Here is a 24,034-nt window from a genome sequence, read left to right as displayed (position 1 = left end):
CAGATGCGGCCCACAATGAAATTGAGTTTGACACCCTTGCTCTAGGGCTAGTCCCAGGAATCTAGGGTTATAGTATGTTGCTGGTTCAGATAAAAAAAAAACCCTAGCGGCGTTCTTTTATTTAATCTTAGAGATTAAATAACCTTTCACTGCGTTGCATAATAATTAGTCCTATCAGATGTTAATAACTCATTCTTTTCCACTAATTACTTGTAGCCTCCATAAAACTCACACTGTTCCTGAATACTGATGATTAGCTAATTAGGCAAGCAAGTTCAACCTTTCTCAGCAACTCTTATTATGATCTAGATGTAAAGCGTGGGCAACACAGTAGCACAGTGATTAGTACTGTGGACTTGCAGCGCCGGGGTCCTGGTTTCAGTTCCCACTAGTGACACATTCTGTATAAAGTTTCTATGTTCTCCCCCCAGTTTGTGTGGGATGCCTTCATCAATCAAACCACACGGGGGATATTAACAAAGTGGAAAATAAACAATGTGCTAGTTATTTGTCATTAAAAGCAATTTGCAGATTTTTAAAAACACAAACACTTGTTTTGCATGAACAAGTCTTAGCTGAATCCGATGAGAAAGGGCTCTTTCACACGGGCGGCCTGTTCAGATCCGCCTGACAGTTTTTTTTGCGGACCTGAACGGGCGCTCCGTGCTCCTCTATGGAGCCGCGGATGTCAGTGGTGACATGCCCGCTGACATCCGACCCGCCAAAGTGTGACAGAGGAAAAACCTACTTTTCCATCCATCCGTCTGGCGGATCGGATCGGGTGAACACGGACAGACGGTCCGTGTTCATCCGCTGATCCCCCCATAGGGGAGAGCGGAGAAAAGACAGGGCGGTCCCTGCACAGTGTGCGGGGACCGCCCTGTCATCCGCCAGCTCAGCGGGGATCAACGGAGCGATCCCCGCTGAGCAAGCGGAGGTTCACGGGGCGGATCATTACTGATCCGCCCCATGTGAAAGGGGCCAAAGTCAGGGTGCAGTAACATTTCCCGCATTTCTACTATGACTAATCAAAACGCTTGCTGACCGTAATCACTTTTAGCTGCTTGCCACCTGCCCCATAGCAGTTTTACTGCTAAACGGCGGCAGCTGTGCGCCACCTTATGCATATAAATGTGTTTACAGACTACCGCCTGCAGGGGGCATTCACGTGTGCTGCCGCTGGGCCGCTTCTGATGCTGATCTGCGAGTTCTGGGCACCTTATTTCCTCTCAGTTCTGTGTATGTGAAGGGGAGGGGGGGGGGGGATGGATTCTATGTTCCCAAAAAGCAGGGACTAGAATCCATTACATCCCCTAGTAAAAGCACCATACAGGTAACACCCAGACACTGGCTAGGCACAAATGTAACCCTTTAATCACCCCCTGATGTTAACCCCTTCTCAGCCAGTGTTATTAGTACAGTTGCAGTGAATATTTTTTAGCACTGACTGATCACTGTATCCGCCCTGGTTCACACTGGGTACGATTTGGAACGATTTGAGATGCGATTTGACATGTCAAATCGCATCTCAAATCGGCGGCAATTGTCGGCAATGGCACTGTCCTAATCAGTGCGACGCCGCATCTGCGATTTCAAAAAGTAGTTCCTGTACTACTTTTTGCGATTTCGGGCCGCGATTTACATTAAATTGCGGCCGAAATCGCGGCAAAACAGCGGCCGCAAAATCGCGGTAAAATTGCGCATTTTACCGCGATTTTGAATTCGCAGCAGTGTGAACCTAGGCTCCATGTCACTGGTCCTCAAAAAGTATCAGATTGTGCACCGCAATGTTGCAGTCCCGTTATAAGTCGCTGATCATCATTACACCAAAAAAAAAAAAAATTACATAAATATATCCCATAGTTTGTAGACACTATAACATTTGCGTTAACCAATCAATATACACTTATTGGGATTTTTATTTTTACCAAAAATATGTAGCACAATAGATATTGGCCTAAATTTATGAAGAAATCCCCAAAGAATTTCCTTAATTTGCAGGAATTTCCTCCCACTTCCTGTTTTGGCTATGGGGCAGGAAATTAATGAAAATCTCCGCAATGGAACACAGATGGCAAAAATAACCCTCCCTTACTCTATCCAAAATGTTTAAGTTTACCGTAATCACATAGAGTAAAAGAAAATCCCAAATTTTGGGTAATAAGTTCTGGATTTCAACCAGAGATTGCCTTTGGAGAGATTTGCTCTCACTTCCTGTTTTGGGACAGGAAGTAAAGAGAAATCTCCCCAATGGAACACAGATGGCTAAAAAAAAGAAAAAAACCTGACAGGGGTTATAACCCTCCCTTACTCTATCCAGGTTTACTGGTGGAAGTATAGTGGAACCTTGGATTACGAGTATAATCCGTTCCAGGAGAATGCTTGTAATCCAAATTACTTGCATATCAAAGCGAGTTTCCCCATTGAAGTCAAAGCAAATGAAAATAATTTGTTCCGCATTGACTTCAATGGCATGCAATAACGCATGTGGCCCGATGCGGGGGGGCACCGGAGAGCCTTGGAAACGTCCGGAAAGGCCCGAGGACAGTTCGGCTAACATCAGCAAACCTCAGAAAGGCTTGTGTCTTTTCGAGGTTTGCCGAGGTCAGCCGAACTGTCCTCGGCCTTTTCGGCCATTTCTGAACGGAGCCAATCAGCTCCGGCGCCCCCCACCGCAGGCCAAACGCGGTACTGCTTGGCCTGAATCCTGCTCGTGTTGCGAGACAACACCCGCAAAGCAAGTTAGGATTTTAGGAAATACAGTGCTCGTATTGCGAAACGCTCGTTAACCGCGTTACTCACAATCCGAGGTTCCACTGTATAAATATCCAATGTAACAAACGAATCCTTTAATCCATTACAATCATATTCAAAGGAGCTCTGTAGACTGGACGGGACAGGTTTGTTTGAGGATACCATCAGATTTTTTTGTAATTTCAAATATGTTTTTTTAGCTTAGCTTATTATTACAGATTGCAACCAGAATTACAAATCAGTCATTTTCAGTAAAAAGCTTTTGTGCATGTTCTAATTGAATGTAAAGTAAAATAAATGAAATGAAACATTTTAAGATTAATCTGATCATCTCCTTTCTGATCAGGTCACCAAACAACTATCTAATGTTATCAATTCATGCTAAAACACCCCACTTAACACTCCATGTAACAGGTACAGTCCCCTTATTTAACCCTGCTACTACAGACAAGGGCCCAGATTCAAGAAGCACTTGCGCCCGCGCAACCATAGGTTACGCAGCGCAAGTGCTTACTTGCTCCGGTGTAACGAGTGCTCCTGATTCAGGAACCTCGTTACACCGACTGCAGGCTAAAATCTGCGCGGCATAAGGCTCTTATGCCTCGCAGATTTTAGGCTGCATTCTTGCGGGGGCCACTAGGGGGCGCTCCCATTGTGTATCAGCCTGTAGTATGCAAACTGCATACTACCACTGATTCACAAGCTTGCGCCGGCCCCGCGCAAGCCAGGTACGGAGTTTCCGTACGGCTACTTTTAGCGCAAGGCTGCCCCTTCTAATAGTAGGGGCAGCCAATGCTAAAGTATAGCCGGCCTTCCCGCGCCGTGAAATTTGAATTTCGAGGCGTTTGCGTAAGTGAAACGTGAATAGCGCTGGACACCATTCACGTTCACTTAGAAGCAAATGACATCCTTGCGACGTCATTTGCCGCAATGCACGTCGGGAAAGTTTCCCGACGGAGCATGCGCTGTATGCTCGGCGCGGGAGCGCGTCTAATTTAAATGATTCTCGCCCCGGGCGGGATCATTTAACTTGCGCGCGCTTACGCCGGGCAAATTTGCCGGCGCGCCCTCGCAATTCACGGAGCTACTGCTCCGTGAATCTAGGGCAGCGCAAAATATTTGCGGGAGCGCAGGGCAAAATCGTTGCCCTGCTCCCCCGCAAATATCGCGCAATTCTACTAGAATCTGGGTCAAGGTTACTAAATTCATTTCTAACGCCCACATAACTACCTGTCCCCTGGACCCCATTCCCTCTAAAATACTATTGTCACCCTCTGACTCTATCCTACATCCTCTAACCCACGTCTTCAATCTCTCCCTCTCTTTTGGCATCTTCCCCAACTCTGTAAAAGATGTACTGGTCCCTCTGCCCCCCCATACTTAAAGGGGTGTTCGAGCCTTTTTTTATGTTTATTAAAAGCCAGCAGCTACAAAAAGTGTAGCTGCTGGCTTTTAATAAACAGACACTTACCTGCTCCACGGTTCCAGCGACGCGCCGGCCGGGGCTCCGCTCCTCGCCCCCCCTCTTCATTCCTAGTGTGGGCACCCGGCAGTGACTGCTTTCGGCTTCACGGCCGGGCACCCACTGCGCATGCGCGAGCGGCACTGCACATGAGCGAGCAGCGCGGCGCCGTCCGATTGAACAGGTGCTCGCCTACAGGGAGGGGCTGCAATAAGGCGATTAAGCTATTCGCCTTACCAGCCCCTCGCCTTACCAGTCCCACTCCTCCTGAGCCCCCCACTCCCCCCCCAAAAAAATTACATGCCAAATGTGGCATGTAAGGGGGGAAGGAGTGGATTAAGCGGAAGTTCCATTTTTAGGTGGAACTCCGCTTTAAAAAGAAATCCTGGGACTCTACCAATCTTAATCTATGCCTTGCTCCCCTTGTCCTCTAACCTCCTTGAACGCCTGGTCTACAACCAACTGAGTGACCACCTCACTAAGAATAACCTTCCCTTCAGTCTTGATTTCGCTCTTAACGCTCCACAAAAACCGCTCTTTTAAAAATGACAAATTGATTCTGTACGCCTAATTCTGGACCTTTCGTCTGCCTTTGATACGGTTGACCACCCCATCCTCCTCAAAAAACTTCACTCCTTTAATCTCTGTGACTGTACTTTTCTTCGTTGGTTCTCATCCTACCTATCCCAGCGCCCCTACTGTCTCAATTGCAATTCTACTTCCTCCACTCCTCTTCCTTTCTCCATTGGTTTCCCTCAAGGTTTTGTTCTTGTACCTCTCCGATTTCCAATCTACACCTCCTCCCTGTATACAAAGAAAAAGAGCTGCTGCTTCAGGTGTATGTCGATAACCTGAGGTGGAGTATCCCGTCACATAGACGTGTTTCACACATACATCTTGTGCTTAATCATTACCAATGTAATGATTAAGCACATGATGTATGTGTGAAACGCGTTTACGTGACCTCGTGTTGGTGTCTTTGGTGTTATCACTTTGAAAAATAAAAGGAAATCGGAATTCCTGGATGTGCAGCCATTTATTTTCTTACACATACACCTCCTCCCTGGGTCAGCCTCCCATGGCTTTCAATATAATTTCTACGCTGACACCCAAATCAATCTCTCCACCCTTCAGTTCACTCTATCAGTTTATTCATGCACTAACTTACCAACAGACATATCTGTCTGGATGTCACACCACTTCCTAAAACTTAAAGCGGGGGTTCACCCTTAGAGGGCACTTTTTCCCCTTAGATTCCTGCTCGTTTTCTCTAGGGGAATCGGCTATTTGTTTTAAAATATGTGCAGTACTTACCCGTTTACGAGATGCATCCTCTCCGTCGCTTCCGGGTATGGGCTGCGGGAATGGGCGTTCCTTCTTGATTGACAGTCTTCCGAGAGGCTTCCGACGGTCGCATCCATCGCGTCACGATTTTCCGAAAGAAGCCGAACGTCGGTGCGCAGGCGCAGTATAGAGCCGCACCGACGTTCGGCTTCTTTCGGCTACGAGTGACGCGATGGATGCGACCGTCGGAAGCCTCTCGGAAGACTGTCAATCAAGAAGGAACGCCCGCTCCCGAAGACCCATACCCGGAAGCGACGGAAGAAGATGCATCTCGAAAACGGGTAAGTACTGCTCATATTTTAATACAAATAGCCGATTCCCCTAGACCGAACGAGCAGGAATCTAAGGGGAGAAAAAAAAAATGTATAAATGGGTGAACTCCCGCTTTAACTAACCAAAACCAAGCTCATAATATTTTCTCCCCCATGTGCCTCTTTCCCTGACTTTTCTGTCAAGAGCAATGACCAATGCTGTATCCTGGCCTAGGCCAACAAGGCCCAGGCCTAGGGCAGCACTTTGCAGGGGGGCAGCACGGACAGTTACCCCGCTGGCTTGCGCTACACTGTTAGGCAAATTAGTTTAGCGCCCCCATAAATCGGCCGCACCGCTTCCAATATGTGGGCGGTTGGCATTCTGCAACTGTTGGGGGGGGGGGGGCGTTGCTTCAAATTTTTTACCATACCTGTTCCATTGCAGAGATTTCCCTTCACTTCCTGTCCCATAGCCAGACAGGAAGTGAGAGGAAATCTATGCAAATTAAGGGAATCCATTGCGCCCCCCCCCCCCCAGGCCATCAGAACTAGTGTCCCAACTTGAAAATTTCAGGGTGGGTCTTAAATCGCAAGGGGTGTGGCCTTGACAGGAAGGGGTGGGTCATATTTAAATTAGGGGGTGCACGAGTTTAGTCAGGCCTAGGGCAGCACAAAACTTAAATACATCCCTGGCAATGGCACACCCATCCCCACATGCCAGGGTGCCATGTGTTATCCTGCACTCTGAACTCTTCTATCAGCCCCACATCCAATCACTTTCCAAAGTTTACCACTTCGACCTTCACAACATCTCAAAAATATGCCCCTTCCTAACCAAGGACACCACAAAGCTTCTAATCCACTACCTAGTTATCTCTCGCCTCGACTACTGCAGCTCATTGTCTTACCTAGGTTATCCCCCTTATGTCCATCATTAATGCTGCTGCCAGACTCATCCACCTTACCAAGCTCAGTGTCTGCATCCTTATTCTGCCAATCCCTCCATTGGCTTCCACTCAATAAATTAAATTCAAAATACTAACAACAACTTACAAAGCCATCCACAGCTCTGCCACCAACTACATCGCTAGTCTAGTCTCAAAATGCCAACCCAATAGGTTTCTTCGTTCCTCTCAAGATCTCCTGCTCTCTAGTCGCCTCCTCCCATACTGGCCTCCAGGACTTAAAATGAGTGGTACAGGGAGGTGGGTAGGGAGTGGAACCAAGGGATGGTGCTCGGGGATGGGTAGGGCTCAGAGACAAGGAGAGACTCAGATAGGGGGAGTACCAGCACCTATTTTCTTAGAAACAAAGCCCTGTGTTTGTATAAAAATACTGTATATAGCATAAGATATTGTAAGCACTTCTCAAAGGCCTTCTATAGATTGTGATCGTTGTTGATCCATGGAAGGCCTTTGGGTAGCGCCTACAATACATTTTATTGCAGTATTCATCTCATATAGAGCACCAAGGTATTTATCTTGGATGAAGTGTTAATACCGCTTTCCTATGGATATACTGTACATGTATATACTGTAGATATAGACGCAATTTCAATTTCAGTACGTGGATATTTACCAATCACAGCGTATCCCCCAGGTAAAATCTTATACACAATTCCATCAAACAAGATTCCATTGGGAAAGAGGAAAGCCATCAACTCCCCGACAATTCTTCCAAAAGCGGCACCTGGTCGGGAGTAAGATAAAGTCAACGGATGTCCAATTTATCAGAATGCTTTTAGCTACAAGAGCCTAGTGGTCCCTTTATAGGATAGCGCTTTCACAAAAATTAGCATCAACCAATCACCTGGCTGCAACTAATCACATAAAGCATGCGGACATGGTCAAGTGGAGCTCCTCCCCCAAACATTTGCATGAGGTAAACCACTTTGACCTCAGACATAATTGTCGCTATGTTTGTGAGTTGCAAAAATGGGCTCCAGCAGCAGACAACCACGCCAGGTTCCTCAACTATAGGCTAAGAACAGATATATGGGACTACAGCAGGTAAAGAATTAAAACTACATAACTCTATTTTGGTGAAGTGTGTGACCAGTACAAGATGGATTCTGATTGGCTGGTACAGTTATTGCTCTTTGCACTGGTTTACACTAGTGGTAGCTCTCTGAAGAGCTGTCTGCAGTGGGTTGCTTTTCAGAGAGCGCTTGACAGACTGTGGGGAGCGGTTGCCCACCTCACTGCCTGTTTTAACCCCTAAAAGCTTGTACCACTTCACTGCAATCACATGCATTGCACACAGCCCTATGTACTTGAATAGGTTGCGTTTGGCAGGTGGTACTACCCACAAAAAGCAACAGGGAGGATTATTTTTGGCATGTGGATACCCCTATGCCATAACAGCTTAGGAAGGTGGTAAAAATGGGTGCAAGTGCAGTGCTCACAACAGGGAAACTATTCGCATGTCAGAGATGGAATACAAAATCGGGTTGTCTGGCTCAAAAGTCCTCCGTCCATTAAATGTAACAATTAAATGCAGCAATTCCAAAATCCATATGAAAATCTTTATTGCTACCTGATAGTGAGTTAAAAGAGCCAACACATTTCGGCAGATAGCCTTGTTTATTTTTCTGCGCCCCCCAGCCGAAAGTGTAAACTAGGACTTAGTGCTTTATTTTTTGCACTTGTTAATAAATTAGTCTCACTGTGACTTATGCCTTGTACACACGATCGGATATCTGATGGAATCTAATCCGATAGATTTTTTCGTCGTATATCCGATGAAGCTGACTTTCTTCAGTCTTGCCTACACACCATCAGTCAAAAATCCGACCGTGCCAAAACACGGTGACGTAAAACACTACGACATGTTGAGAAAAATTAAGTTCAATGCTTTCGAGCATGCGTCTACTTGATTCTGACCATGCGTGAATTTTTGACCGATGGACTTCCACACAGAGGATTTTTTTTTTCTATCGTTTTTTTATCCATAGGAAAAATTTAAAACATGTTCTATTTTTTTTCACCGATGGAAAACAAACCGAAGGGGCCCACACACGAGCGGTTTGTCTGATGAAAACAGTCCATCGGTCTGTTTTCATCGAACAAACCGATCGTGTGTACAGGGCTTTAGAGGTCAGACAGTAGAACAGGTAACATGTATAACGTGACTTTTTCATAATGCAAAGCCATAAAAACCACAAAACACTGCAGAGGTATGCTCTATTCTTTGTGTCTTCTGCTTACCCAGGACAAACACTGGCATAAAGGCCCCGCAGGGTATGGGCATCGTAGTCGCAACGACGGACATCAGAAACTGAAAACAAAACACCATTGGATTACTGTTGGTAAAGCCCTTCAGTTGAAATCATCTAAAGATATGCCCGATGGATCAAAAAAAAAAAGGTGTTCAAAGTTTTCTGTCTGAAAGGCAAGCATGCGCTCTACATTGTTGTTGGTGAATCTATAAGAGATACTCAAGCCAAGCCATAATCCCAAATCATGTGATCCATCTGTGAAGGATCTCATTTATCCAGGTCATGGTATATCTTGTTGTAGTTGATCATATTGATCATGACTTGTTCTGTAATGTAGAAGACGTTTCATAGCTTCTGCAAGTCACTTCTTAAGTTCTAATGAATGTCATGAACATATCCCAACTTTTACATCTATACTGGCAATACCAATACCTTAATCCAATCACCATGGATGACCTCTACCTCAGTGAGTTGGCAACAATTTACACCATTCCCTTCACAAATGTTTCACCCCCAAAGAACCCTTGAAATAATATTCAGGTCGATGGGAACCCATTCTAAAACTAATTCATGGGGTGGTCAGTGAGAAGAATGCCTCTTACATTGTTGGTCAGAATGCCACCCTTAGAACACCTAAAGAGATCACTGATGTCAAACTGCTGATTTTTATTTACGTGGCATTAAACCTGGAGTTTTGCAAGCATCATAAAATGGGAGGAAAATCAACCACAGCTCAAGGAACCCCTTAGCAACCTAGCAAGGGATAGACTATAAGGTTAAATTCCTGCACCAAGGAACCTCCTATTGTATGATACCCCTTCTGCTAATCCAAATATATGTGTATAAAACACAGTTATCAAAATGAAAATATAGAAGAGGTTAGCGCTAGGTGTCAATGTAGCGATAAATATCATCAACAATACATAGCTTCCTGAAGACGGCAATGACGGTGAAACACGTTGAGGCGGTGTTACATAGCCACTTGACGACATTTCTGGACGGTGAACTATACAACGTTTATGGATATCAGAGAAGCGGTGGTTGACTTACTAATATTTGAGACACTGCTGGAATTCTCTAGGCACTGGAACATGTGAGTGTTATTTTACCTTCTTTGCAGATGTGAACTTAGTAATTTTAATAGACTGGTTGCAAAGTGATTCTGCACTGTGGTTCTTGCATGGGCTGACTACTTTGTACATCTAGGATCAGGGACAGGTGGATTAGATGGACCTGGTTAAAATGTCTGGTGAGTCTTAGTGTGTAAAGGGGAGACATTGGGACCACTGAAGAGCACGTTGAGTGGCACTATATTGCATGGAGTGTGTGGAGCACAGTGATTCACTGTAGAAGAATTATTATTATTGGTTACTTTTCTTGGCACTACCTTGAGGAGTCACTGATTGAGGATTTTTATGGACACTTGTTTTCTATACACACTTTTGATATTTAGATCTTACTTTGTTCATGTCAGGAAGATCTTGCCAGCAATAGGCGATCCAGACCTGCTGGTGCAAGATCGTGGGTGCCAATGCGCGTGCCCTTACGGGGACGCACGCACGCACGCACTCATTAGTGCCAGGTGGGCTATTTAAACCTGACTGACACATGTGAACTTTGCTGTCTGCTCTACAGTGTTCCGTGTGTTCCTTGCTTACCTGAAGTCTGTTCCTGTGTTTACCCAGCTTGCCTGTGACCATCCCTGCTATCCGCCTGCACCTGATCCCCGGCCTGTCTGACTACTCTTCTGCCTGCTCCTCTGGTCCTTCTGCTGCACGCCTGATAACCAACCAGGCTTGCCTGACCTTCCTAAGATCCTATTCAAATCTGCTGCCAGCTCTGAGGCTATTGTTCCAGTGTCTACCTTGCTGTACCGTTTGCTGATCCAGCCTGTTCCTGGGTCCAGTCCACTGTTCGAGTTCAAGCCTGCTGTGCCTGTCTGCTGATCCAGCTTGTTCCAGGTTCCAGTGCGATATTCCAGTCCAGCCTGCTATTCCAGCTTGTTCCAGGTTCCAATCTGCTGTTCTTGTTCCTGCCTGCTGCACCTGCATACTGATCCAGCCTGCTGTTCCAGTTCCTGTCCTCTACCTCCTGCAAGAAATCTCTTGAACTTCTGGACTGACCTCCTGCTGTTGATGTTGCCAGGCACTCTTACCACTCCTCTGCCTCCTGTTTACCCTATCGGGGGCCTTGAGTCGGAGACGTAAGAGAGGCCTTCCTCTGCAATTCAGACTCACCTACTAGGTACGCAACAGTTCAATTGCATTTTTTTTTTTTGCATTATATGCATTTTTGATGGTACTTAATTTGTCATGATATTGGTACCTATCACTAACCTCTTTTGTATTTTTTAACCTCTGGAGGAACCCTCGTGTTCCACGAAACCCTGGTTGAGAATGGATGATTTATATCTTCAGCCATGTAAGTTGAGGAATTAGCACATGCAGAGACTTTCTGACACCATTGATGTGGTTATATAACTAGATCAGGGAGGTTCCAGAACTTTCACACCTTCCATCCTGTTCTTACACAACCAACATCTGCCTTGACATGGATATAAATATTGGAATATACTCCCAACGCTCATTAGAACTAAAAAAGTGGCTTGAGTAGACTGTGAAAAACAAGTCCAGTTGAATGTGACAACTACACCATGTGATGTGGTTTCTAGGGAAGCAAAATAAGGCAACTGTTTTAAGTTGTAATAAACAGGTAGAAGGATAATTGGTCAGTACCTTCATGATGAAGAAGAGGGGTAGGGTGACAAAGACACTGACAGTTGGGTGGATGAAGGCAGCAGAGCGTCCTAAGACCGAGGTGTTCCCCACATGCTTTGTCCACGTGTGATTATCAAAAAGAACGGTGATACTTTCCCGGGGCATGAGCTGTGAGATAGTCCAAGCAAACAGAGTCACAGTGAGTGCAATACAACTAGACAACAAGAGTAAAAGTCTTAACTGAATGATATTTAGGATAAAAGGAAAGCAGATGATCACACTCAAGATTTGAAGAACTCCTGAAAATGTATTGTAGTTCCAAAAAAGCGAAAATATCTCAGTTCAACAAGTAGAAAAGCAGTTAATGCATTTTACGCTACAAGCACTCAGTGCTCATAATGGTATGCATAAGTGCTTGTAGCGTGAAACGCGTTAACTACTTCTCTACTCTACGCGTTAACTGCTTCTCACTTGTCTACTTTTTATGAAACTACAATAAAGTTTTCTTGAGTGCTTCAACCCTTAAGTGCGGTCATCCACTTTCCTTCTATTCTGTGTTTTCTGGTCACCAACTGTACCAGCACCTTGTGGCGTGCCCTGGAGTTATTGGCACCTTTATATTGCATATTATCTTATATTTTTGTTTTCAGCTTGTTAAATAATATTTACTTTGCTTTGTGCACTCTGTATTACAAAAAAAAATTTGTCCAACATCAATCTTGTCCAACATCAGTGCCTCACAAATGCGTTTCTGGAAGAATGGTCAAACACTTTCATAGACACACTCCTAAACCTTGTGGACAGCCTCCCCAGGAGAGTTGAAGCTGTTATAGCTGCAAAGGGTCGCCAACTCAATATTGAACCCTACAGACTAAGACTGGGATGCCATTAACCACTTAACACCTGCCCGCCGTCAAATGATGGCGGGCGGAATGCTCTATTGTTCCGACAGGACGTCATATGACGTCCTGCCATTTAAAGCCTCTAGGGCGCGCGCCACGCACACGTACCCGTTGCGTCACTGGGAACACAGTGCGCGTGCCCAGGGGCCGCGATGGCCGCCGGGCACCCGCGATTGCCCAGTAACTGAGCAGGGACGTGGAGCTCTGTGTGTAAACACAGAGCTCCACGTCCTGTCAGGGAGAGAGGAGACCGATCTGTGTCCCTTGTACATAGGGACACAGATCGGTCACCCCCTCCCCCTACAGTTAGAACACACCCAGGATGGATACACATTTAACCCCTTCCTCACCCCCTAGTGGTTAACCCCTTCCCTGCCAGTCACATTTATACAGTAATCAATGCATATTTATAGCACTGTTCACTGTATAAATGTGAATGGTCCCAAAAATGTGTCAAAAGTGTCCGATGTGTCCGCTATAATGTCGCAGTCCCGAAAAAAAACGCAGATCCTAGTAAAAAAGAAAATTAAAAAAAATATATTATGTCCCCTATTTTGTAGGCAATATAACTTTTGCGCAAACCAGGTTATTGCGATTTTTTTTTTTTTTACCAAAAATATGTAGAAGAATACGTATCGGCCTAAACTGAGAAAAAAATATATATATTTTTTTTAAAAATGTGATATTTATTATAGCAACAAGTAAAAAATATTGTGTTTATTTTTCAAAATTGACGCTCTTTTTTTGTTTATAGCCCAAAAAATAAAAAAAACGCACAGGCGATCAAATACCACCAGAAGAAAGCTCTATTTGTGGGGAAAAAAAGAACGTCAATTTTGTTTGGGAGCCACGTCGCACGACCACGCAATTGTCAGTTAAAGCGACGCAGTGCCGGAAGCTAAAATCTTGTCTGGCCAGGAAGGGGGTGTATGTGCACAGTAGGCAAGTGGTTAAAGTTCATGTTTGTGTAAAGGTGGGTGTCCCAATACTTTTGGTAATATAGTGTATTTTAAGGTGAACATAAGAAAAAAAATAAGACCCCCATCTACCCATCCTTAAAAGAGATCAATACCAACCAATAATCTGATAATAATCCTCAATGGTCCTCATTCTTGAATTATTGTAATAGTCTGCTCTATCAGGCATTACCTCTCTATGGCCCTCATAGCCTGATACTGACATGTCTGCTCTGACAGGGAGGGAATACAAGTAAATATCACCACACACAATTATCCCAGAGATTACTACAAATGTCCGTACATGACTGTTCCTCTTTAAACTCATAGGGCCAGATCCACGTAGGGCGGCGTATTTTTAGGCAGGCGTAGAGTATCATAGTTACGCTACGCCGCTGCTACCTTGAGAGGCAAGTGCTGTATTCACAAAGCACTTGCCTCTAAAGTTACAGCGGCGTAGCGTAAATCTCCCGGCGTAAGGGCGCGGAATTCAAATGATGAACAGGGGGGCGTGTTTTATGTAAAGCAAGCTTGACCCCGCGTAAATGACGCTTTTTTCTTACGGCGCATGAGCGCGCATGCTCAGTATCACGTCGGATTTCCAAATTAAATTACCCGCTAAATTCCTAGATGACGTTTACGCAAAGCCCTATTCGCGAACGTTTTACGCAAACGACGTACACGACGGAAAATTTTACGCTGGCCCGACGTTCATACTTAACATTGCGTACGCCTCATAGAGCAGGAGTAACGTTACGCCGAAAAAAGCCTTACGTAAACGACGTAAAATAAAAGCGCCGGGCGGACGTACGTTTGTGGATTGGCGTATCTAGCTAATTTGCATACTCAACGCGGAAATCGTCGGAAGCGCCACCTAGCGGCCAGCGTAAATATGCACCTAAGATCCGACGGTGTACTAAGACGTACGTCAGTCGGATCGAGCCCACATTTAGTTGTATCTTGTTTTGTGGATACAAAACAAAGATACGACAGGGCATCTTAGAAATTACGCAGCGTATCAATAGATACGCCGGCGTAATTTCTTTGTGGATCTGGGCCATAGATGGTAGCAATAGTTCCCCACCCCTGCACATATACCAGTTGATCACATGGGACATAAGATCTGATATTGTCATGGTCAGTGTAGCAACATTGTAGCGCTTTGCTTTTCAGAATCTCAGAATCAAAATCCTTACCTCACCCGCCATGAACTGCCCAAATCCCGGAGGGAAGGTGAGGGTCGCTATGCAGAACGTAACCACTGCCGGATAGATGAATCGACTTGTTGGGGAAGGAGAAATAAGAAATAATTAATTGTGTGAATTTATAAAATACTGGACAATATTATTTCCAGTCTACAACGCTGTAAAAGCAACATGTACAATCAGTCTGTGAACTGTTAAAACTATTTAAAAAACAAATGGGGGTTATTTACTAAAGGCAAATCCCACTTTGCACTACAAGTGCAAACTACAAGTGCAAAGTGTACTTGAAATTGCACTGAAAGTTCCCTTGGAAGTGCAGTCGCTGTAGATCTGCAGGGAACATCTGAAATGAGGGGAAGCTCTGCTGATTTTATTATCCAATCATGTGCAAGCTAAAATGTTGTTTTTTATTTTCCTTGCATGTCCCCTTCAAATCTACAGCGACTGCATAGCGGTTTATCTATTGAAATTGCAAGCAAATTTGTTCTGTGTGTATGGAGTAAAGTTGAATGTTCTCAGGCTACCTTCTCTGCAGATCGAATGGTATTCACTTAAAAAAATGTAGAGAATGGGGAAAACACATTATGGCGACTGGACAAAGCTATGCAATTTTTTGTTTTTATAAATACACCCCATAGTACAGCATTGTATACATACAGGGGCAGATCCACAAAGATCTGCCCCGGCGCAGCGTATCTGAGATAGGCTACGCCGCCGTAACTTTTTTTGGTTTGAATCCTGAAAGAATTTGCGCCGTAAGTTACGGCGGCGTAGTGTATCTCTCGCGGCGTAATGGCGCCTAATTAAAATCGGCGAGTAGGGGGGCGTGTTTCATTTAAATGAAGTGCGTCCCTGCGCCGAACGAACTGCAACAGTTGCCGTCCATAAATTTCCCGCCGTGCATTGCGCTAAATGACGTCGCAAGGACGTCATTGTTTTGACGTGGACGTAAATTACGTCCAGCCCGATTCACGGACGACTTACGCAAACTATTTTTTTTTTTTTAAATAATACGCGGGAACGACGGCCATACTTAACATTGAGTACGCCACCAAAAAGCAGCTTTAACTATACGCCGAAAAAAGCCGACTAGAGACGACGTGAAAGAATGTGACGGCCGCTCGTACGTTCGTGGATCGTCGGAAATAGCTAATTTGCTTACTCGACGCGGAAAACTACGGAAACGCCACCCAGCGGACGCCGAAGAATTGCATCTTAGATCCGAAGGCGTATGAAGACGTACGCCTGTCGGATCTAACCCAGATGCCGTCGTATCTTGTTTTGAGGATTCAAAACAAAGATACGCCGCAGGAAATTTGAAAGTACGCCGGCGTATCAGTAGATACGCCGGCGTACTCGCTTTGTGGATCTGCCCCACAGGATACATTATAATACCGGGTATATCTATAGCATACATTATATAATAGATTGTATACATATAAGATCTTTTTTCTCCTTGCTAGAGGAGACATTTGTAAGAAAAAAAGTGTGGTATTATTATTTGTTACATCTTTCCATAATGTCTCCAGATAACATGGTTACATCCCATTCCGTCATACCCCAGCTCCATAAACGTTGTACACAGTTACAATGGTGACATTTTCATATACAGGATTAATAATGTTTCTCCCCGGAATGTGCGGCTTCTCATGTTTTATTTAGCATTCCCTGAATGTTAAATGAAAACTAATTAAACAGCCAGTAATTGTTCTGGAAGGGAAGGAGGGGAAGACTTTCTGGCTTACAATGACATTTTCAGGGATTGCTAAAAATAAAATGAAAGGTATGTCACACAATAGAGCGGAGGCGGGCATTTAGGAATGTGTACGCTGACGTTTTTTGTGAACGCATACAGTATAGTCGTCTGATTTTCTGAAGGTCGTAGGAGTTTGATAAAGGCAAGAGTCAAAAAAACTTATAGGGAAATTAGCTTTTTATACATAATTATATATATATATATATATATATATATACACACACACACACATACATATATACACACACATACACATATACACACACATACACATATACACACACATACACATATACACACGCACACACACTATATTATATATACATATTTATTTCATTTTTTTTTTCTAAAGCATACCATAACGCCATAAAACTTTACAGGTACCAATAATTTATCAAATATATAGACCAACAGGAGATCATTTTTAATATTTAACCTCTTGCTGTCCATGCAACACATATGTGCGGCAGCAAAGAGGCTTTAACGCCCAGATTTTACACAAATGAATCCATGGGCAGCCGTGTTTTTGCAATGAGAACGTGCTCACTTGCCGATCCCAGCACAGTGACCGAGCTGTCATAGAGAGCTGTGGGTCACTAGTGATGATCAGTAGCTGGCAGGACTTTTGATCATGGGATTGCTGTGGCAGCCAATTACAGTGGCTACATTATCAGGCAATGGGAGTGAATGGGGAAAATACTGCATATTGCTAGCTAGATAGTGCTGAGGAGCATACTTATTGCCTATGATAGATAGCACCCTCTAGTGGCCATAATGCAGTATTTGTATTCGATCACCCCTTATGCCACGTACACACGATCGGTTCGTCTGATGAAAACGGTCTGATGGACCGCTTTCATCAGACGAACCGATCGTGTGTGGGCCCCATCGTTTTTTTTATCCATCGGTGAAAAAACTAGAAACTTGTTTTAAAATTATCTGATGGTTAAAAAACTGATAGAGAAAAACGATCGTCTGTGGGCACGTCCATCGGTTAAAAATCCACGCATGCTCAGAATCAAGTCGACACATGCTCGGAAGCATTGAACTTTATTTTTCTCAGCACGTCGTGTTTTACGTCACCGCGTTCTGACACGATCGTTTTTTTAACTGATGGTGTGTAGGCAAGACTGATGAAAGTCAGCTTCATCGGATATCTGATGAAAAAATCCATCAGACCGATTTCATCGGATGAACCGATCGTGTGTACAGGGCATAAGAGTCATGTGATTGTCAAGTTGGCCAGTGCATACTGATACTCCTAAATGTGGCCTCTATGCTGAACTGTGGTCAGGAAAGGGATAGGAACAATCATGCAAGACAGAAAAAGCAGAGCGCAATGCATGAAGGATGTTTGACTGTTTTTTATGAATAAAACATAAATAACACTCACAAGCATAAAAGAGTAAACCAGCATATGGACATGAAACTCCCCTGACTGACCGGAACTCAAATGCCCTGTACACACGATCGGTCCATCCGATAAAAACGGTCTGATGGACTGTTTTCATCGGTTAACCTATGAAGCTGGTACACGCCATCAGTTAAAAAACCGATCGTGTCAGAACGCGGTGACGTAAAACACAACGACGTGCTGAAAAAAATGAAGTTCAATGCTTCCAAGCATGCGTCGACTTGATCCTGAGCATGCGTGGATTCTTAACCGATGGACGTGCCTACAAACGATCGTTTTTTTTTTCTATCGGTTAGGTATCCATCAGTTAAATTTAAAACAAGATTGCTTTTTTTTAACCTATGGATAAATAACCGATGGGGTCTACACACGATCAGTTTGGTCTGAGGAAAACAGTCCATCAGACCGTTCTCATCGGTTTGACCGATCGTGTGTACGCGGCAAAAGAATTCCCATAAGTCAGAAGAGTTTTGTGTCTATATGTTGGCTTACTCTTTTCTGCGTGAATATCATTTAATGTTTTATTCATGATAAATAGTCAGGTGTGCTTTGTAAGGCCAGTGCGCTATTTCCTGCCTTGCTTGATATAGCAGATCACCCTATAGTTCGACTGACTGTAGAAGACTGTATTCCTGATTAGATTTGATGGTACTTGAAGTGCGGTGGGATTACAAAACTTTTTAGGAACAAGCATGGGCCCGATCAAAGGCACAGAAACTTTGCTGCTGCAGGAGAGCCGGTCTCTCATATCCCACACTTCAAGGGTCAGACCTTGACCTTGCCTGATACCGGTATGTTCAACAAAGTACAGTAAAATGAAACTGCTTTATTTTCTTTTTTGTCTTGCTCGACAGTAAGATTAACTGTGAAGATGTACGGACATCAAATAAAAACTCTTGTTGCGTTTCGCGCAAAGTGCCTAATTTTAAGGACCAGATCTGGATGGTCCACAGCAAAGATGACCCATATAATAAGAGTACTAGGAAAGTAGTCCAACAAATTTTACAGTCTTGTGGAACTTACTAGCGACTCAGGAAGGTACTTAAGATCTGGTTCCTTCTGATCCCAAGCACCACCTGCCGATTTAGGTAGACAAAGAAAGCGCCAAGGAATCCACAGCAGATCCTGCAAGGAGATAGAAATATGATCTTACAACCTGGGTCATGCCATTACCGACTATACATAGGTGTAGGGTTCAAAGACAGGGAAGCACAATGACCAAATGGAAGGAAGGTCAGAAAAACTGACCTGGTCTAGCTTGGATGAAAGTCACCTTAGGAGTCATTGAAATAACAAATGTACACAAGTTTAATATAACAATATGTTATAATATAAGGTACAGCGCTAAAATTGATAATACAAAAACTCCAATAAAGAGTTAAAGATAAATGACATACATATATCAAAGCAATAGTATATGAATAACAATACTTAGGAAAAAAAACATGTGCATAATTACAATAAAGTGAATGTAAAATGATAGAAACATAAGTGAGTACATATATCAATCAAATATAGTGGGTAAGTCCCAATAATCACAAATGAATGTGCATAGATAAATGGATCCTGGAACTTCTTTCTTTGGATAAGCCAAACTTTGTGGAAAAATTGCAGCAGCCAATCCCAGACAACGTCCACTAGTGACGAAACGCGTAGGGTGTGGCCTGCGTTCCCTATTGCTTTGATATATGGATGTCATTTATCTTTAACTCTTTATTGGAGTTTTTGTATTATTAATTTTAGCGCTGTACCTTATATTATAACACATTTTTAATTTTGTATCCACATTTTTTTGGTACTGGCAGCTTTTCTTTAAGTCACTTTGTATGGTTTAGAGCAGTGTTTTCGCAATTATTATTTTTTTTTTAATATAACAATATGAAAAAAAAAATTACTATAGTTTTGGACAGCTTTAAAATAGCGTTGTAGCCAAAATATTCATTCTAGTTTTAGATAGAATGGAGGAGGGTCAGAAACGTATAAAGCTTCCCGCTTTATACGTTTCTGACCCTCCTCCATTCTATCTAAAACTAGAATGAATATTTTGGCTACAACGCTATTTTAAAGCTGCATTCAAGGTATGTCAATATTATATTGTGCAGGCCAGACAAGTTCCTCCAGCCCAAACTCGCTCAGCCATATCTTTTTGGGCCTTGCCCTGTGCACTGGTGCGCAGTCATGTTGGAACAGGAATAAGACATCCCCAAACTGTTCCCACAAATTTGGGAGCATGAAATTGTCCAAATGTCTTGGTATGCTGACATATTAATAGTTACCTTCATTGGAACTCAACCCCTAAAAAACCTACCCACACCATATTCCCCCCTCCAAATGATGATGATTTGGAGGGGTGGCCCAATACTTTTGGCAATATAGTGTGGGTTAGCAAGTTTGGGGTGGAGTAACTTTACTGGTCTGCAGAGAGCCCTGACCTCAACCTGATTTTACTCACCACCGTGATGGGAGGCTTTACTGCGGTGGTCAGTAACATGCTCACCCCCTCCTGGGAACTACATCTGTGTGGCAGGACGCTCTCTACGTGTTAGAGACTTCGAGGAGGTGTGAATTACTGGGCGTGCCGCAATTCATACTGGGAAATGTAGTTCTTACATGAACAAACGATGCAAACCAGGAAGTGAATGAGAGAACAGAAACTAGAATGCCGGAGGTGATATAGATGAAGGAATATAATAGGTATTTACTCGTTTTTTAACAGAAAAAAAAATCTGTCTTTCTACCTTGCAGACATTAATTTTAGGCAAATTTTTTTTTCCTTTAGTGACCCTTTAAGATGGCTCTGGTCATGAGACTATATCATATACAGGTGCCATAGCTAACCTTCAGAAAATGTTAGTTATCTGGCTTTTAGTGGAGGCATTACGCTGAATGGAGGAAACAAACAAGAGATCTTACCCAATAACTGCAAAAGCCGGTAACTCTTGCAAGTCAAATGGGAACTCCATACGAAAGTTGGTGCGGAATAACGCAGTGATGGTAACTGTGGGCAAAAAAATATTCTGCTTATTTGTTATTTGTTTTTTGAGTTATAAACACTGTTCAAAACAGACTGGGGTTCCTTTGTGCATTTTGGTTTAACAAATACGTCCAACAATATTCCTAATTTTTTTTTCTGGGTAGAACTTGAGCCAGTGGAACATGCAAGGGTATTAACCTATGATACGGCGCTAATCCAGAGAGCCACAGGTGTGCGCAGCCTATGGCATTAGGGTGTGCACCCCAAAGCTCAAACACACACTACCGATCACTTACGAAGTTCATTCAGAAAGGAAAGGGGCCAGTAAATTACATATTTACCGGCTCCTTCCCCCACTCATCCTAAAGCCTCCCCGCAGCAACAGACGATGGAAGGGGAGAGGAGGGAAGCCGGTAGCGATGTGGGGGGAAGCAGGAGGGAACCAGGATAGTAGGGGAAATCTGTGCTACACAGGGTGATTAGGGTGTGCCTGGGCACACCTGGCACGCCCTGTGCGCACGCCTATGCAGAGAGCTATGAGGTTCCTCCAGCAATCTCCTCCCTTTACTGCTCCTCCTGTATCTACCTGTCTAGCCGATTCCATAGTAAAGTCAATAAGGCTGACCGCAAAATCCAAGCAGTGGGAAAAGATAAGACAGACGGGGTGAGAATCAATGAGGAACCGTTGGCCTAGCTTTACATAGGCTATCGCCCTTTCAGTCCATCATGAATGCTGCTGCCTGACTCATTCACCTTACCAACCACTCCAAGTGTCCAAGTCCTCTCCCTTTAAGTCTCTCCTTTGGCTTTTGTTCAACCAATGAATATAATTTAATATACTAACAACAACAACATAAAATGCCATTCACAACTCTGCCCCAAGCTACATAACCAACCTCTATAAAAACAAAAACACAACCAAAACATTTTCTTTGCTCCTCACAAGAGTTCCTTCTCTCTAACTCCTTCATCAGCTCCTTCCATGCTTGCCTCCAGGACCTCTCCAGAGCTTCTTCTATTCTCTGGAACTCCCTACCCCAATCTGTCCAACTATCTCCTACTCTGTCCACCTTTAGGTGATACCTGAAAACCAATCTCTTCAAGGGGGCCTATCCTGCTTCTATCTAACTGTACTGTAACTGTCAGCTCATCTCTAGCAGTTATTATCTTTTGAATCATTCGACCCTTCCTTTTAGATTTTAAGCTCAAGCTCAAGCACAAGCACAAGCACTGACCTCTAATCCCTCCTGTTTAAAACTGTATTGTAACCTGACCATCTCCGTCCATTTTGTAATGTAGCGCACCCTCTAAGGAGCCGCAGGTACATTGGGATCGCCCACCCTGCACAGCCAGGCACATCATATTTTCACAGGCACTCAGAGTCAGAGAACAGTATGTGATTTTTTTTTTTTTGTTTTGTTTTATTGAGGGTAATAACTTGGATAGGGATGGGAAGTTATGGGGCGCCCACTTGACTTCAGAACAACTTCTGGAAAACTTTTCTTATATACAGTCTCTATATACACTCCTCTGCTTCCTCCAGCACTCGCTTGCTTGCAGAACTCCACTGGAACACTGATAGTTACTCAGACACACCACTCAGTCAGATTTAAAGCAAAAGCCTGTTATAGGAAGGAACCTGAGGCCCCTTGGTTGTGTAGCAAAGTTCGGTGTCCAGCATTCATCACTGTGCCTACTGATACCAGCACCACCTCTTCTGGCACTGCCAATTCACTTGGCTGCAGTTGCTCCTTTCACTAGCCCACCAGGCAAACTTCTCCACAGTCCTCCCAGACTGAACACTCACCAGCCCACCCACCTGCCCCTGCTGGCATGACTCATGCCTATTTATGAAGTGGCCTACCCCCTGACAGCCCATTTGATGGGGATTGACTGGGGCCCTCATATATATGCCAAGCAGCTCCTCCTAGCACCCACCCACTACATCTAGAATCTTCTCCAAGGTTACAGAAAACAGGGGGAGGTACCAGAGATGCTGCTTGCTAAGTCATCCAGCCTCTCTGAAGCCTTGTTCACACGATCAGGTTTCCTGGTGGACTTTTTACCTCGGGGAAAGCCGAGAACCTGCTCAGTTCAGACTTTCCCCTACACACGGCCGGTTTTCCCAACAGGAAAACTGCGATGGAGCCTTGGCCGGGAATCCCGGCCATGTGTATGCTCCATCGCAGTTTTTCCCATAGGAAAACTGCCAAAAACCGCCGGACAAAAGTCTGCTGGATTTCCCGGCAGGAAAAAAGAGAACTGTCCGGCGGATTTTGGGCAGTTTTCCCGTCGGTAAAACTGCGAGGAGCATACACACGGCCGGGATTCCCGGCCAAAAGCTCTCCTCACGGTTTTCCCGTCGGGAAAACTGATCGTGTGTACGAGGCTAGTTACTCAACCCTGATCCAGATTCAACTCAGGCCTGGCTCTCAGCCAAGCCAATTTACCTACACTGACAACTAAACTATATACACCTAGCACACTAGCTAGAGGGTGCAACAGTAAAATGCTGCATACACTATTGGCACTATAGAAACCCTATAGAATAATAAAAATATTAAATAATAATAATTGAATAAACTCATAATGCCAAAACTGAAAAGTTTTGTTTGAAGGTCATCTCACCTTAGGAAAAAAATAATAATAATGGGACAGACGCCTAAACCTTGTGGACAGCCTTCCCAGAAGAGTTGAAGCTTTTATAGCTGCAAAGGGTGGGCCAACCCAATATTAAACCCTACGGACTAAGACTGGGAGGCCATTAAAGTTCATGTGCGTGTAATGGCAATATAGGGCCGGATTTAGCAAGAATTTACGCCGGCGTATCTATAGATACGCCGTGTAAATTCAAAGCTGCGCCGGCGTATCTTCTTTCTGTATTCAGAAAGAAAGATACGCCAAAATTAGGCTAAGATCCGACTGGCGTAAGTCTCTTACGCCGTCGTATCTTAGGGTGCATATTTACGCTGGCCGATAGGTGGCGCTTCCGTCGTTTTCGGCGTAGAATATGCAAATGACCTAGATACGCCGATTCACAAACGTACGTGCGCCCGGCGGAATTTTTTACGTCGTTTGCGTA

At 44.1% G+C, this 24,034-nt stretch overlaps 1 protein-coding gene across 2 annotated transcripts in view; it reads right to left on the bottom strand.

The window, feature by feature from the left end:
* Positions 1–24,034, bottom strand: part of CLCN1 (chloride voltage-gated channel 1) — a 148,891-nt gene that overhangs the window by 36,966 nt on the left and 87,891 nt on the right. For both annotated transcript variants that reach the window (XM_040361671.1, XM_040361670.1), the window contains exons 9-14: positions 20,892–20,976; positions 19,002–19,103; positions 14,800–14,884; positions 11,764–11,913; positions 9,018–9,087; positions 7,390–7,500 (exon numbers count right to left, since the gene is read on the bottom strand). In XM_040361671.1, the coding sequence (XP_040217605.1) occupies positions 7,390–7,500; positions 9,018–9,087; positions 11,764–11,913; positions 14,800–14,884; positions 19,002–19,103; positions 20,892–20,976 (603 nt within the window). The remainder of the gene's footprint in view (positions 1–7,389; positions 7,501–9,017; positions 9,088–11,763; positions 11,914–14,799; positions 14,885–19,001; positions 19,104–20,891; positions 20,977–24,034) is intronic.

The sequence above is a fragment of the Rana temporaria genome, chromosome 8 (assembly GCF_905171775.1).
Source record: "Rana temporaria chromosome 8, aRanTem1.1, whole genome shotgun sequence".
Taxonomy (NCBI): Eukaryota; Metazoa; Chordata; class Amphibia; order Anura; family Ranidae; genus Rana; species Rana temporaria.
Note: the sequence above shows the minus strand (reverse complement) of the source record. Positions and strands in the feature narration are given on the sequence as shown.